At 47.7% G+C, this 14,256-nt stretch overlaps 1 protein-coding gene across 1 annotated transcript in view; it reads left to right on the top strand.

The window, feature by feature from the left end:
- Positions 1-14,256, top strand: part of SBSPON (somatomedin B and thrombospondin type 1 domain containing) — a 40,612-nt gene that overhangs the window by 18,313 nt on the left and 8,043 nt on the right. Inside the window, exon 2 of the mRNA XM_044914353.1 lies at positions 8,289-8,483. Coding sequence (XP_044770288.1) covers positions 8,289-8,483 — 195 coding nt within the window. The remainder of the gene's footprint in view (positions 1-8,288; positions 8,484-14,256) is intronic.

The raw sequence follows: 14,256 nt of genomic DNA, 5'->3' as shown, positions 1-14,256 counted from the left end.
AGAAATGGTGAGTATAGTCCTAAAGAACAAGGTTTACCTGAGAGAAGCCAGCTCTAGAAATAAAAGTAACCTTGTTCCCTGCTCATATGCCTCACGTATGTTAGGGTTTGGCCTCAAGGATCCCCACGTTGATATCCACGGCGTCTTCTTGGGAGAATAACCCGCAGGTCCGTGTCATTACTTGGGGAATCGGATGCCCTGTCGAGAAGCTGGAAGAGGCCACCAGCCAGGCAAGATAGCACCCAGATCTTCTCCTGAAAGAACACAATTGAAAAACATGAAGATTTTTTTGATCCTGTTTGAAAGCTAATGATTAACCTACAAATATTGATCCTCTTTTTGATAAGCCTCTCTCCCTTTCCTGCTTCAAGGCCAGGGTATTTTACTACTCAAGTAAGGTGAAGAGTCAGTTATTTAGGAAATGCAGTGCCCCCGGGCCCAGGGTCCCCAGGGTGTCCGAAGGGCATTCGATGCAAACTCCTGTCTTCCCGTAGACCAGATAATGTGCCCCGCCCTGTGGGAAGCACAGGGCTACAAAGAAGATGAAGACAGTCTCTGCTCCCTATGAGTTCACAGTCAAGCAGGGGACTACCCCTGCGAACCACCTACAACATGCTTGGTGCCCAAATGAGGGGTTCAGGAGGCTAGGAAGGGAAAACTCGGAAGACCCAAGGGATTCAAGGAAAACTTCCCGGAGGAAGTAACATGCAAGCATGGTCCTGGAGAATGAGCAGGAAGTCTCCAGAAGGGGAAGGAGAATTCTAGCAGGAAAGCATCACATGGTCACTCGCAGCACCTGTGGTGCCGGGAACTGGGCTCGGTCCTGAGGCTATGCTGGTGGACAGGGCAGGAGGCGAACCCGGCTGGACCCGGAGAGACTCAGGCACGGAAGAGGCATGCGTAGGACAGCCCTGGGTCATGAGAAGAACTGGCTTTCCAGTGAGGGGTGGCAGAGTCCTCAAAGTCTTCATTTGGTCACAAATAAATCCTGTCTTTTCGGTGCAGGAGGTTGAACTGTTCAAGCAAAGAGCCTCTCATTGGAGCGGGCATGTGTTGGGTAAGGAGGAGCAGAGAAGAGATGATCTGACCATCTTGGGAAGGGCTCAGCAAGGAGTCCCGGCACCTTGGCGCCTGAGGAAGAGCTGCGAGCAAGTGGAGGGCATGGGAGCTGAAACCAGAAAAAGAAAGGAGCCCAAAAGAATTTTTTAAAGGAGCATATTCAGCCTAAACTGCCCTTCCCCAGGGAGTTAGCGGAGGCCCTCAAAGGCCCTCGAAGAAGCAGACACAGGACAGAAAAGGCTCCTCGTTGAGTAAATCCTCTGCGCCTGGAATTTCTGGGGAGGAGAGGAGAAAATAGAGACGGTTGGAAGTTGGCCACTTGGAGGTTGGCCTGCTTGCTCTGCCGAGCTGAGGGTGAGAAGGGGCATGGCGGAGCCAAGATGCTCCATCTCCTTAGCTCCGGCCAGGCATCCTGGCTGTGCACTCTCCGCTGGTCTTGCCGGAGCGTTGTACAGACTCGGGAGCTGGGGTGTCTCAGGGCTCTCCCATCACTAAGTTAACATGAATGGGCAGCACAGTGACGTCTGAGCCCATGGCTGTCCGACTTCGGGCTGCCATCTGCCACATCTGCTGTGCGTGGTTGTTATTGATTCCTAAATATATCAACATTCGGCAGCTCAGGGCCCGCCAGTCACTCCGTAGACATAGAACCATTCTGCCCCTTAGGATCTCTTCTCCTTACCCAATGTTATGTTACCTGTCGATGCCATCTGAAACCTTTTTGACTGAAATTACGTTACATGTGAACCAAAAAGCTGTGTCAGTAGAACTAAGAATGCCTTATTTCTCTGCCTTCTGATTTTTTTCTTCTTTGTAAAGACTTTTTTTTTTTTTTGGTGTAGCTAAGAGATGAAATACTGGAATTTCTTTTTCTAAATAGGACTTTTTATTTTTACTTAGTCAAAATAAAAATAAGTTATTGGATCTGTGGAATTACTGAACTGCCAAAAATATCTGTTCTGAAACAAATGATCTCAGAAAAATCTCATTATGATGTTGGTATTGGTTTCAACACCAATTATATATCTCTATACCCCTCCCCCCCCCCCAAAAAAAGGAATAGAAAATTCTCCATTGGCTGTGCCTGACCAGGGGAGAGGTAAAGGAGGACACAGATCCAAGTTACCTGCCCTGGACGAATTTCTTAGAAGGCTTCCTTTATTAGGCTCACGACGCCCCGGTCTCTAGCTCATCACCTGGGTTCCTAGAGTCTTCATTCTAAGATCATAGAAACAGTAGGCTGCACTGGATTTTTTGATGAGCAAATTCAGGAAAGAGTAATAATGAACCCAAGGGGAGCAGGGCAAACACTGAGTAGCCCATGTGAGCCAGTCTTTTCATGTAGATTTCCCGGGGAATCTAGAAACCTAACTGGCCCAGATCTGCTAACCACATATCTGGAAGGAGAAAGGGCAAGTGTACTGGAAAATATGGGCTCTAAAACTCATGCAGAGGAAGGATGTCACTGTCTACGGTGATTTAGAAAAGTTGAGGCTTTACTGGGAACCATAGCGGCCTGAGAGACAGCATGTGGCTTCCCCTGCCTTTGTCTCTGTAGGAAAAATGAGCAGGGCCTGGCGCCAGCATTCAACATGACTTGACTTTGCAGGCTTGGGCCGCAGCCCTGGGCATTCAGTGGAGGAGGGTAAAGTTGTTAACCCTTCTGCCACACTTCCTCTGTGCCAGGCACCTCACAGTTCTAGTCTTACTTAAGTCTCCCAACCCACCGCCGTGGTCATCAGAGCGCTGGGAGGTTGGGAGATTCATCCCAAGTCATATGGCTAACAAGTGATGGAGTGAGATTTGAACCCAGGAACTCTAAGTCCAGAGCCCTTATGTTTAAACGTTATGCTTTGACCCTCCAAGGACTGAGGCTTTATGAGAAGCTGTGTACTTGGCAGGTCAAGCCCCAGATAAATACTGGTAGAGTGAGTGAGCCTTCTCTCTCCTTTGACTGATACTCCTCAAGGGCAAAGAAGTGTGTCCTGCCCCCCCCTGAGAGCCATGGTGGTGTCACTGAATTATGTTTGTCTCAATAGCCCGAAGGGTCATTCCACCAAGGGGATGTTATCTGTGGCTGCAGAGGGCGCCCCCAGCTGGGCTGGAGCCACTTGTCCTTTTAAATACGACTCTTTCCTTCCTTGTCTACAAAATATGTTTGTTGCAGAAAACTTGGGAAATACAGAAATGCACAAAAGAAGAACACAACTCACCTGGACACTGACTACCGAGTAAAAGCATAATTATCTTTATGATTTGTATGCCCTTTTTCTCTGGGCTTACATGGTGTATAAAATTCTGTTTTTTTCTAATGAGGGAGTCCTTTTTATTGTCCCTCTAGGATTTCATGAACTTGTCCAGTTAATATCTCAAAAGAAAACAAAAACCCACTGGGGGCCAGATAACATGGTTTCTGCAAGAGGAAAAAAATACTTGATCATTTTATTGGAGCTTTCAGAGGGGGCGGTAAATAGGCACTTGGGCAATGTAGTCTCATTTGACCTTCAGGGAAGATTTGACAAGATTTCTCAGAAAAGGGGATACATGAGGAAAGAGAAAAAGGCCTATGACATTTAAAATCATGTTACCATGAGGGGTGTGTGTGTGTGTGTGTGTGTGTGTGTGTGTGAGTGAGTGAAGGGGCTGTTTTATTTTTCTTCCACACAATGTCAAGAAACAAAAGCTATTCGTAAATGCTACTGGTGTGGGTAAAGTGCAAGAAGAATATTTTCATAGCAGTGACTTAGGACTATTTGAACTTAACAACGTGAGGGAGAAAGCACTTGCTCGTGGGTGGCCTTAAACTTTTAGGCGGCAAAGAGCCAAGCAGGCAGGGCCAGATCCGTGATTAGCCAAGGAGACACTGCATGAACATGAGGGCAAGGTTTTATATTAAGACGAAAGAGCCCAAACTCTATGTAGGAAAGGAAGGATCAGCTGTCAGCTCAGTTTGTTGCTGTGAGTGTGTGTGTGTGTGTGTGTGTGTTATCATCAAGAAAAAGAGTAGAAGATGGTTTTTTAGTTACCTTTTGGCACCTAAGACTGAGGATAGTGTGTCTAGTTCTGGTTGCTCCTGCTCACAGAGGCTGTGAATGGACCTGGAGAGGGCCCACTGGTAATTCTGAGGCGGGGGGTGGCTCTAGAAAGATGGGTCCCACAGCTAGTCATCAACCTGAAAGGTTCCTGCTAGAGAGGAAAGGACACCTCCTGAGACATGAAGTCCCTGAGCTGCATGGATAAGATAAACATAGATGGTTTTTTTTTTTTACTATATTCTGAAATTCTTGAGTGAGGGAAATTTGGATCAAATAAGAGGAAATACCGCTTCATGCCCCTGATAATAAAATGAAACAAGCTTGTTATTTTCAAGATGTGGTACTGGCAGGAGCTATAAATGGATTTAAAAGCATTTGAAGGATTTGTGGCTGCCAGGAGAAGCTGGGATCTACATAACCTGAAGGCACAGAAAGCCACGCTCCTTCCAGGGACACCTCTTGGGGCCACCATTGCCGGGAGAGCCCAGACAGCTCTTACCTTGTTAAGAATTCCCATAGTTTTGGCTCTGGGAGCTTCTGATTTATTTTGCTCCTGTCCTCTAGCCGGCTTTCCTTTCCCACTCTGGAGCCTTAGTCAGTGCTTTGGCTTCTAACTAACGATATGAACAAACCAGAATCTGTTTCAATGTAGAAAATTTGTTTAGGAAGGAGGAGGAATTTGTCCAATGCCATTTCTTTCATTCACTCATTCATTCAACAAATATTTATTGAGCACCTACCATGTGCCAAGCACCAGGCACGAAATGAAAAGCTCAACGACAATACAAAAGTAAATAAATATGTAAACTATGTAATTATGAATTAGGGAGATATTAGAAAGCAAGGAACACTGAGCTCTGAGAGGAAGTAATTTTCAGGTGTGGCAGGTGGGAGGCTGGAGGTGGCACTGGGAGAGTCCTTAGATAATCTGGCCAGAGAAGGACTCCCTGAATAATTCATCTGGGACTTAAAGGATGAACCAACCCCAGCCATGCCCCATGTGGGAAGAACATTCCCATCAGAGGGACACACGGCCAAGGTTCCGGAGTGTGACAGAGTTGGTGTAAGGAGGCCAGCCTGGCTGGAGCTTGGAGCAGGGGGGGCACCTCCAGGTGGGAGGGGAGGGACACAAGCTGGCTCACCCAGCACCTTGTCGGTTGCAGCGAAGAGTTTGATTTTTTTCCAAATTCAATAGCAATGCACTGAGAGAGTTTTAATTATTATTATTATTATTATACATTTAAAGCTTAGTGGAAAATCTTTTAAGGTACTTGTACTTGGATATGACTGGCTATCCCTGTGAGGACATGTGAAAAGGTGCTCTACTCTTGCTTTGGGCAGATTCCCTACTGAAATATATAACGTATTTCTCTGTTGTTGGCCATTCTCCTCGTGGTTGTGGTAGGGACATTTGATAACCAGAAAGCTCTTGAGGAAGAGGGACTAGCCAGAACTCCAGAAAGGACTTGATAATTCCTTGTACTCTGGATCTATCCATTATCTCGTTTCCTAGTGAGCTGAGAGCCAGGCTTGCCCCCTGGGCCTAAAGCAGGAACTTAGGGATCTATGTCTCTGTTCTTTCTATGCCTACTTCTCTGTCTCTGCTCTTATTGCACTTCTTGGGACCCCTCCCAAATAAATTACTTGCATTGAAATCCACGTCTTTATGAGTCTGCTTCTGGGAAACTCCACCTGAATATTATATTGAGTTTAAACAAAGGAAAAAAGAAAACAGCTTGCCGAGCATTCTGGCATCCGTTAAGCCTAAGCTTCTTTTTCTTCTGAAAGGGATGGGATGATGTCATTAAGTCCTAACCATTAGGACTTTGGGAAGCTGGGATGAGCTTGGAGTCAGGGATGATCACGTTGCTCACTAGGTCTTTTGGCCTCCAGTAATAACTAGGGAAATGTGAAGATTGAGAAAGTCAGATTTTAAGAAAGAGTATTTTGACATGCTGGCTATAGATGTGAATACTAATGGAATAATTCAAAGGAAATGTGTGTCATGCAGCTGTAATATATGACTTGAGATGATAAATCTGTCAGAAGTTCTCGTACTTCCCCTAGCCTCTGTGGCCAAAGATCTCTTATGACCTATGACGAATTGCACTCCAAACAATCAGAAGTTCACAAGTTAATCATGAATATAATCTTTTGTGTAACATAGGAATAAATACCTCAGATTCGCCTTCCAACTCGAAATATTTTTTGGAACCCCTTTATACTTGTATAATTCTATGTGAACTTTTTTTCATTTTGTCTTATAATGAAGCCGTCAAGATGATGCTCAGGACCCAGAACTTTCTGATTTTCTTTATGAAGCTGTTAAAGTCATGGATTGGAAATATGAGACATAGCATTTTCCAAGGTCAAATGTTAACTGATAAGAACAACAACTGATTCAGTGATTCTGTGATTTGGGGATGTTAATTGTGGAGCAAACCAAATAAAATAAATAAACATTGCACATGAGACACAAATGTTGAAGAAATACCAAGAAACTAGCTTCTTTCAGAAAACTGTCCCCAGTATCATCTTTTACCGTATGGATAGAGTGTCTTCAAACCGAGGCCATATTACTAAATTCTGAGTTAATGCCACGGCAAAGTTGTATTCTATAGTGATGTCCAATGTTAATCTTTGAAATAAGTGTCCCGTTTTGTTTTTTTAAAGTATAATATTAAGCATCGTTCAAGGCCAACACATCAGGGCAAGACTAACTAGGCTCAGGGATGAAGAGATTTGGGTGACAGAGAGAGTTGTTGGAAGACTTAAGGCCAGAAGGAGTGCTTCTCATTCAGCTCCTAGCCCAGCAGGCAGTCTCTTTCAGTGTGGCTCTAGGGCCCAGTGAAATCATGGGATCATGAAAATAAAAGGGGAAAGATCCACAAGAAATGACAAGAGCAGAAAGTGGCCTGTTACTGATTTTCCAAAAGATGTGTGTGTGGCAGGTATGGGCGACAAGTCTCACGTGCCTCACCCTTGCTTCCTTACCTACCTGACGTGGGACGCCTGTGAGTTTTTAGATGATTAATAAAAGCATGTTTTAAAACAGTCTGAAGTTTTTGAATTACTGACAGATGTTTATGTTGTATGGGACCCTTTTCGTGTCAGGGTGAGCTGCGTGCTGCCAAAGGATTGGTCTTCCAAAATCCATGAACCCTAAAGAGAGTGTGCTGAGAGGTCAAATGAGTTTTCAAGTACAAACTGTCAGCAGTCCAAGTCAAGATTTCAGAGAAGTTAGAGTGCTTTTTTGGTGAAGACTCCGTAAGCTTGAAAGTATGAGGATGGTAGGGAAAGTGGGTCACATTTTGTGGGAAGGAAAGAATTTGGGCCTCTAGTTCGGAGGTACATCTTTTGTTTTCTTATTCTTTTTCTTATAAACAATCTCAAGTCCTGAAGTAATTCCACTGAAAAACTCATTATATTCATTTTAAAAGATTTGTTAGGACTTTCAATGGGAAAGTTAAGTATGCAACCACATAGATTTTCCAGTCATGGCCAGAGAATTGTCACTATAGCCAAATTCTTGCCCCAGACCTGCCCTTCATGCCTGACCATGAAAGCCCAGTCTTTACCTCTGTAGGCTCTCATTGCTCTTCGGCAAACCCCAACTCTGCTGTGTAGGGGTCTAAGAGCCATGGAGGATGAGAATAGAGCGCCTAAGAAAAGTCCCAAGTCTAGAGGTCCTTTGGGGTGGCCCTAACCCATGACTGATGGAGAGACACACTTGGGGATAAGAAGTGACTTGGGCATTTTCTTTTACATTTTTTCCCTCGATGCTTTCTACAATGAATACGTATTGCTGTTACAATAAAAATGTTCTGGTAGGGGAGGATAAAGTTATAATCAAGGAACTGTAAGAGCAAAGATCTTACCTAAGCCCACGGAGTATGAGGAAGTACCCGAAGGCGTCACTCTCTTAACTCGGGGGCATCCCTGGCTCAGACCCACCCTCATGACCCCAGAAGAGCTGCCCATCTGCCCCGAAGAGGTGCGGGGTACCAGCTAACCATCCCTGTCCACTGAGCCCTGCTGAGACCGTGCCTCCCTCCCCACCCCACTCCACCCCCCAGGGCGCAGTCAAAGCACGGTCTGCGAGGGCTAAGCTCGCTGTTGGTGTTGGCGGCGCAGCCTGGCCGGCGGCTGGGCTTACCCAGCCGAGAGTCCCATCCCCGCCGTGCTGTTTTTCAGCTCGCCCGTGCATCGTTGGGGAGTGGAGCCCCTGGAGCGGCTGCACCGACCAGTGCCAGCCCGCGGCCCGCGTGCGGAGGCGCCGGGTGCGGCAGGAGCCCCGGAACGGCGGCGCGCCCTGCCCGCCCTTGGAAGAGAGAGCCGGCTGCCTGGACTACTCGACGCCCCAGGGCCAGCACTGCGGGCACTCCTTCGGTACCGAGGGTTTCACGGTGGCCGCCTTTGTTGTCTGTGTTGACTTTCCATCTCGTCCTCGTCCTCCCCTAAAAGGCCATGTGCCGAGCGGGGGGTGGGGGGTGGGGTGGGGAGTTCAGTGAGCGGCGGGGGAGTGGGATGGGCCAGGCCACCCAGATAGGAAGCGCAGGACATGCCTGATAAAGAAGTGAGTGTCAGCTGCATCAGGGCCTCCCTACTCCACCCTCTCCGTGGTCGGTGTGTTCTTAACCCCGGGATGGCCCCCACTTCTGTGTGTGCCCTCCGCGGAAAGGACACGTGCGTTGTGGTGCTTGGCAAACTCAAGCTGGCGACAAAGGACTTTAGGTAGGATGACAGTGTTTCACACCAGATAGTAAGTGTCCATAAGGTAAGTATTCATCTTGCACCTTTAATTCCTGGGTAGTCAGGTCGGCTCATCACACACGTGTGAAGGTAATAGAAAAATTATTAATTCCTAAGCAGTGATAAATTATTCTCATAAAACACCTGCTCCTCCTCTCCAGCTGACTGCACTGGGGCTGATGTGATCAGATTTGTGATTTGAAAAGATCATTCTGGTTGTGGAGTGGCTAGTGGAGGGGCCAGAATTCCGCCGAAGAATGAGTCAGGAGCTGTACAAATCTCACAAAGAAATAAGCCAAAAGACCAACACCAATGTGTTGACCTCGATTGAATCTGATAGCACGCAACACTGACTTCTCAGGATAACAAAGGTCATGTGTTTTTCACAGGAACTTGGAAATGTTTATACCAACATGACACTCATCAAGCCATTTTGCTCCTTTTTTTTCACTCTATGCACAAATATTTATTAAGAGTCTACTGGTTGCCAGGCACTGGGCTGGGTGCCAGGGTTCCATTGGTGACATAAGCTGACGTGAGCCTGCTGTCATGCAGATCGCGGTGTGGTGGGGGGTGGGGGGTGATAATCATGATCTTAGGAAATCAGTCCCAGAAAATTACAGCTGCAGTTTGGTGCAACTGATCCTGAACAAGTGAGTTGTTTGGAGTTATGAGTGTGTGTAATAAGCTGATTTCCACAGGTCTTGGGGGAGGGGGGGAGCCACAGGAGTGGAGAAGGGAAGGGACTTCCCTAAGGAGGGGGAGGTAAGGCGGAGAAATGTACAACTTCCCAGACAGAGACTGGCATGGTGTACCAGGTAGTCAGGTATAGGGGTTCGAGGGATTTGAGGGCTGATGTAGGAAAAACCGGACCACAAGAGGCGGTAATCCACAATAAGCTTTTTTGGTTGGTGCTTGGACAGAGTTGCAAGAGAAGCGGAAGTCCAGAGGCTATGGTGTGGGGACCACCATCCAGAGGGGGAGGAGAGGAATCTGCCAGGGGCTCTGTGTCTAGGGGATGGCAACTAAGCAGCATGGTCGGGAGTCTCTGGGTCAGAGAGTTTCGAAGGGCAAAGGGTGGTAGCAGCTTGGGGTCTTACAACTCCAAGGCTTTTTAGCTCATCGATGGCAGCAGATGCCAGGTCTGGTTTCACAGGGTATGTAAAGCAGGCAGGGCCTAAATGGCTAAAAATCTGCTTGTTTGGCAATTTTTAAAACCATTTGGGGGGCGCCTGGGTGGCTCAGTTGGTGGAGGGGCCGACTCTTGGTTTCCATTCAGGTCATGATCTCAGGGTCGTGGGATCAAGCCCTGCATGGGGCTCTGTGCTCATTGGGGAGTCTGCTTAGGACTCTCTCTCCCTCGGCCCCTCCCCCCATGTTCACTCAAGCACTCTCTCTCTCAAAATAAATAAATGAATCTTTAAAAAGAAAAACAATTTGGATGCATAAAAATTTGAGTTGGCTGCCAGTAGGCTTTGGGGCTAACAGTTGTCAGCCCGCTGTGCAGAAGTAAACAACCTAGAGATCATCTTGGGCTCATCTCTCTAACCCCGGGGAAGCAAAGGCCCATTTGCGAGGCTGAAGGAAGGCCGGAGTCTGGGGAACACAGAGAGTGGGGCTGGCATTGAGAGGGGAAGCGTCTGTCCTGAGCTCTGCATTTAGGATTTTCGTCTTTATCTTAGGAGCCCTGGAGAGCTACTGTAGCATTTTCTGATGTGGTCAGATCTATGATTTGAAATGATGCCTCTGGTAGGGGAGTGGCTAATGGAAGGGCCAGGGGGGAGGTGTCTCGTGGATACGGCAGTCAGATGAAGCTCCCAGGGAAATAATTTAGTGCTCCCAGAAACAGTCGTGGAACAAAACCACAATCAGCTCATGTACTCTGCAGAGCACGACAGAAAAGGCTCGGGGAGGATGTCGTTGTAGGACATTATTGGTTTTTTGGATGACTTTTAAAACCTATAGCTGATCTATCAGGAAGCAGCTGCTTTGCTCATTTACTGGGTCTGGCTGCTAGAAAGGAGATTGTAAGTACGTTTGACTCTTTAGGGCTACACCAGTCTGTCACAGAACCCCTTTGCAGCCCCGTATCTCTTTATAACAGCATAATGCAGGTCACGGGAAAAGGGACAGGAAGGTCAATGAAGAGGACGCTATGGAACATGGGCCAAGGGCACCAGGGAGCACTGGGCCCACCCCTGCCCCCCAGGATTCTCGTCTCTGCATGGAGGTGTCCTCTCCTCTGTCTTTTGGGCAAAGCCCCCCGGGCCTGTCCATCTCCACATGTTCTCGTGTTCCCAAATTACCCCTCTCACCCACCCTTCCCACCAAGCTCCAGTAAGAGGATTTTATAAAGCAGCAGTCTTCATAGGTGACTCCCCACAAGGTGTTCGTGACTTAGAAATAACACCAACAGGATAGATCTGTGCTCAGTGGCCGCCTTTCCTAATAAGGTGAGGTAAAACCCGGTTTGGGAAGAGAGGAGAAATCTCTCCTGGCATTTGCAGCCCTGACTTGCGTTCCTGAGATGCACGTTCCTATGGTAATTCCGTGGAAATGATGACTGCTATCACAAGCTGGTCAGGGAAGACAGGACCCCTCAAATATTCCAGCAGGGTCTGCCTCAGCTGGGAAATTGTTAGAAAGGCAAGTTCCTCCGGCCTCACCCAGACCCACGAGATCAGGGTTGCTGGCTCTGGGCTTAGCACAGTGCTTGTAACCAGGCGTCCAGGGGACCCCGCTGCTCACTGATGTTCCAGAAGCGCTGCTCTAACCCAACTGTGGGTGCACACCTCTTCCCTCAGCCCTTGACTCATAGCTGGATCCCTTACATGCCACTTTCCTGAGGGCAGAGGCCCCCAAATGCAAAACAGGGGTTTAGTCAGGAAAACGTGGGGTAAATCAGACCATTTTCTCTAAGGAAGAATTTCTCAGAGGCTTTCTTATGCTAATAAGCATTTTCATTCTACAGGAGGGAGATAGGATACGCGATGCTTTCCCACCTTATTGGATTAAATGGCCCCTTTCCCCAGGGGATCTCGCCGAATCACTAGTGTTCTGTGGAATACACCTGGGAAAATGATGGACAACAAAAGGAAACAAGAGCAGTGACGCGAAAATGCAGTTTGGTGGATTACCCTGAGCCCTGTGTCACCGCAGTTCCCACACATTCATTTACGTGGGTCATTCATTCAAGGTTCACTGAGCATCTACTACAGCCAGCGCTATGCTGGGTTCTGGAGATGCAGACTCGAATACCAAACCTATCAGCCAACTCCAGCTCAGGGTGCTGAGCGAGCGCCGGGATAGAAGATTGGTGTGGAGGCACGGAGGAGGAGCACCCTCCTCCACCCGGGGCTCTCAGTCGGGCTGCGGCCACCTGGGCCCGCCTCCCCGCTCCACTGGACTTGCTGTTGGCAGGGCGGGAGGCCTGGATGCAGGGCGGAGCAGTCCCTCACAGCTGCAGGGCGGAGAGCTTTTATCGACATGACTGATTCAGTGCTCATAGCGATCCTGTAGGAGAGCGTGCTTGCTTCCTACGGCCACTGTCACAAATTACCCCAAACGCTGTGGCTTAAAACAGCTCAAATGTATTATCTCAGGGTTCCGTGGGAGAGAGGTGCAACCCAGGTCACCCTGGGCTAAAAGCAAGGCGTTGGCAGGGCCTGCATTGCTTTTAGGGAGGCTCTGGGGGAGAATCCGTTTCCTTGCCTCTTCCATCATCCCGAGATGGTCACCATTTCTCTCCTCAAGGCCCTGCCTCCTTCTTCACAGCCAGCTACATTGCATCTCTGTGCTTCCTTCTGTAGTAACACCTTTCTCTTCCTCTTTTTTTTTTTTTAAGATTTTATTTATTTCTTTGCCAGAGAGAGCACAAGCAGGGGGAGCGCAGGCAGAGGGAGAGGGAGAAGCAGGCTCCTCACTAAGCAGGGAGCCGGATGCAGGGCTCGATCCCAGGACCCTGGGATTTTGACCTGAGTGGGAGGCAGACACTTAACCCACTGAGCCAGCCAGGCGCCCCTCCTCTTCCTCTTTGAAGGACCCTTGTGATTACACTCAGCCCACCAAGAGAAGCCGGGATCATCTCCCCATTTTAAGGCCAACTGAGTAGCAAACTTCATTCCATCTGCAACTTTAATTCTTCCTTATGAAATAACATAACATATTCATAGGTCCTGGGGATTAGGGTGTGGAAATCTTGGTGGGGCCAGTATTCTGCTGACCTTGTAAAGGGGATAGCCTCATTATCCTTGAGACCAAGAGGACATTGGAGCTCAGGGAGGTAACAGCATTTGTGAAGGACTTTCAGAATCTAACGCTGGATCTCAGGGCTCTAAATCCTGTAGGGTTTTCCCTCTTGATGTTGCTTTGCTGCTCCTGTTATCATTGGAGCTAAAATTGCAATTGCAGGTTCTGGTAACTAAGTATAGAACTAGAAAGGCTCTGTGAGACCTGTGAATGAAACAGGATCACCGAAGCTCTCTTATTAATGATCAAGTAGCTATTGAATTTTTTCCATTTCCTTTAATGCAGATCTTGACTCTATCTTTACCATAAAAACAAATCCAAAAAGCCCTATTATTGTATTAGTTGTACATCCTGACTCCTCCTAAAAGGAGATCGACGTGTATCATAAGCTGTATGCTTCTGGGCCGCTGTTATTTGTCACATTTTCATTCTGTTCCCTTTTACACTATATCTACAGACCTACCTTGGTTCTAAGCCTACCTTGGTGACACCCCATTGTGTCAGAGGGCTTTATGAAATTCCCTGAGCAAATTCAATTTATTTTCATGTTCAAAGTAAGTATGCGTGGTGCCATGCTTTTAGAAGTGGAGTTGTAAAACCAAACAATGGTAGGCTGATAGGACGCCAGAAAAGTTGGCAAATGGCCTCTTAACACAGAATCTATTACATTTGGATATTGTTGCCAGGACGGGGGAAGATGGGGGACCTGGCTTTTATTGCGAGGCTTTGTCCCCGGGCACCTGGCTATGTTCTTCCACACATAAGCAGCAGTGGGACTGAAGGCAAAAATAATTTCTAAATTACTTACCACTCTCAAGTAATGGAAATTAAACTGGGGGGGAGATATTAAAAAGTCACGCTGGCTCAGAGACCCCCAAGCAATGTGGCTGCTGGTCTGGTTTCTGGAGGTTTCTGGTTCAAGGAGGAAGTGCCCCCTCTCAGTAGAATGTGCCACTGAGCCAAGCCAGGGCTCGACGGGGCAGGACACAGAAGACACAAGGCTCGGGGTTCCTGGCTGGCTTTTAGGATAGGTCTTACGTACTGCAGAGGCTTGGCACTGAACGTGGACAGGAGATCGAAAAACCAGAAGCAATCTTCTGTGTTGGGGTCCTTGCTTCATCAGTTACTGTGAATTTTCCCTTCCTTTAATGTCCTTGAGTCT

The sequence above is a fragment of the Neomonachus schauinslandi genome, chromosome 4 (assembly GCF_002201575.2).
Source record: "Neomonachus schauinslandi chromosome 4, ASM220157v2, whole genome shotgun sequence".
In the NCBI taxonomy this organism is placed as follows: domain Eukaryota; kingdom Metazoa; phylum Chordata; class Mammalia; order Carnivora; family Phocidae; genus Neomonachus; species Neomonachus schauinslandi.
Note: the sequence above shows the minus strand (reverse complement) of the source record. Positions and strands in the feature narration are given on the sequence as shown.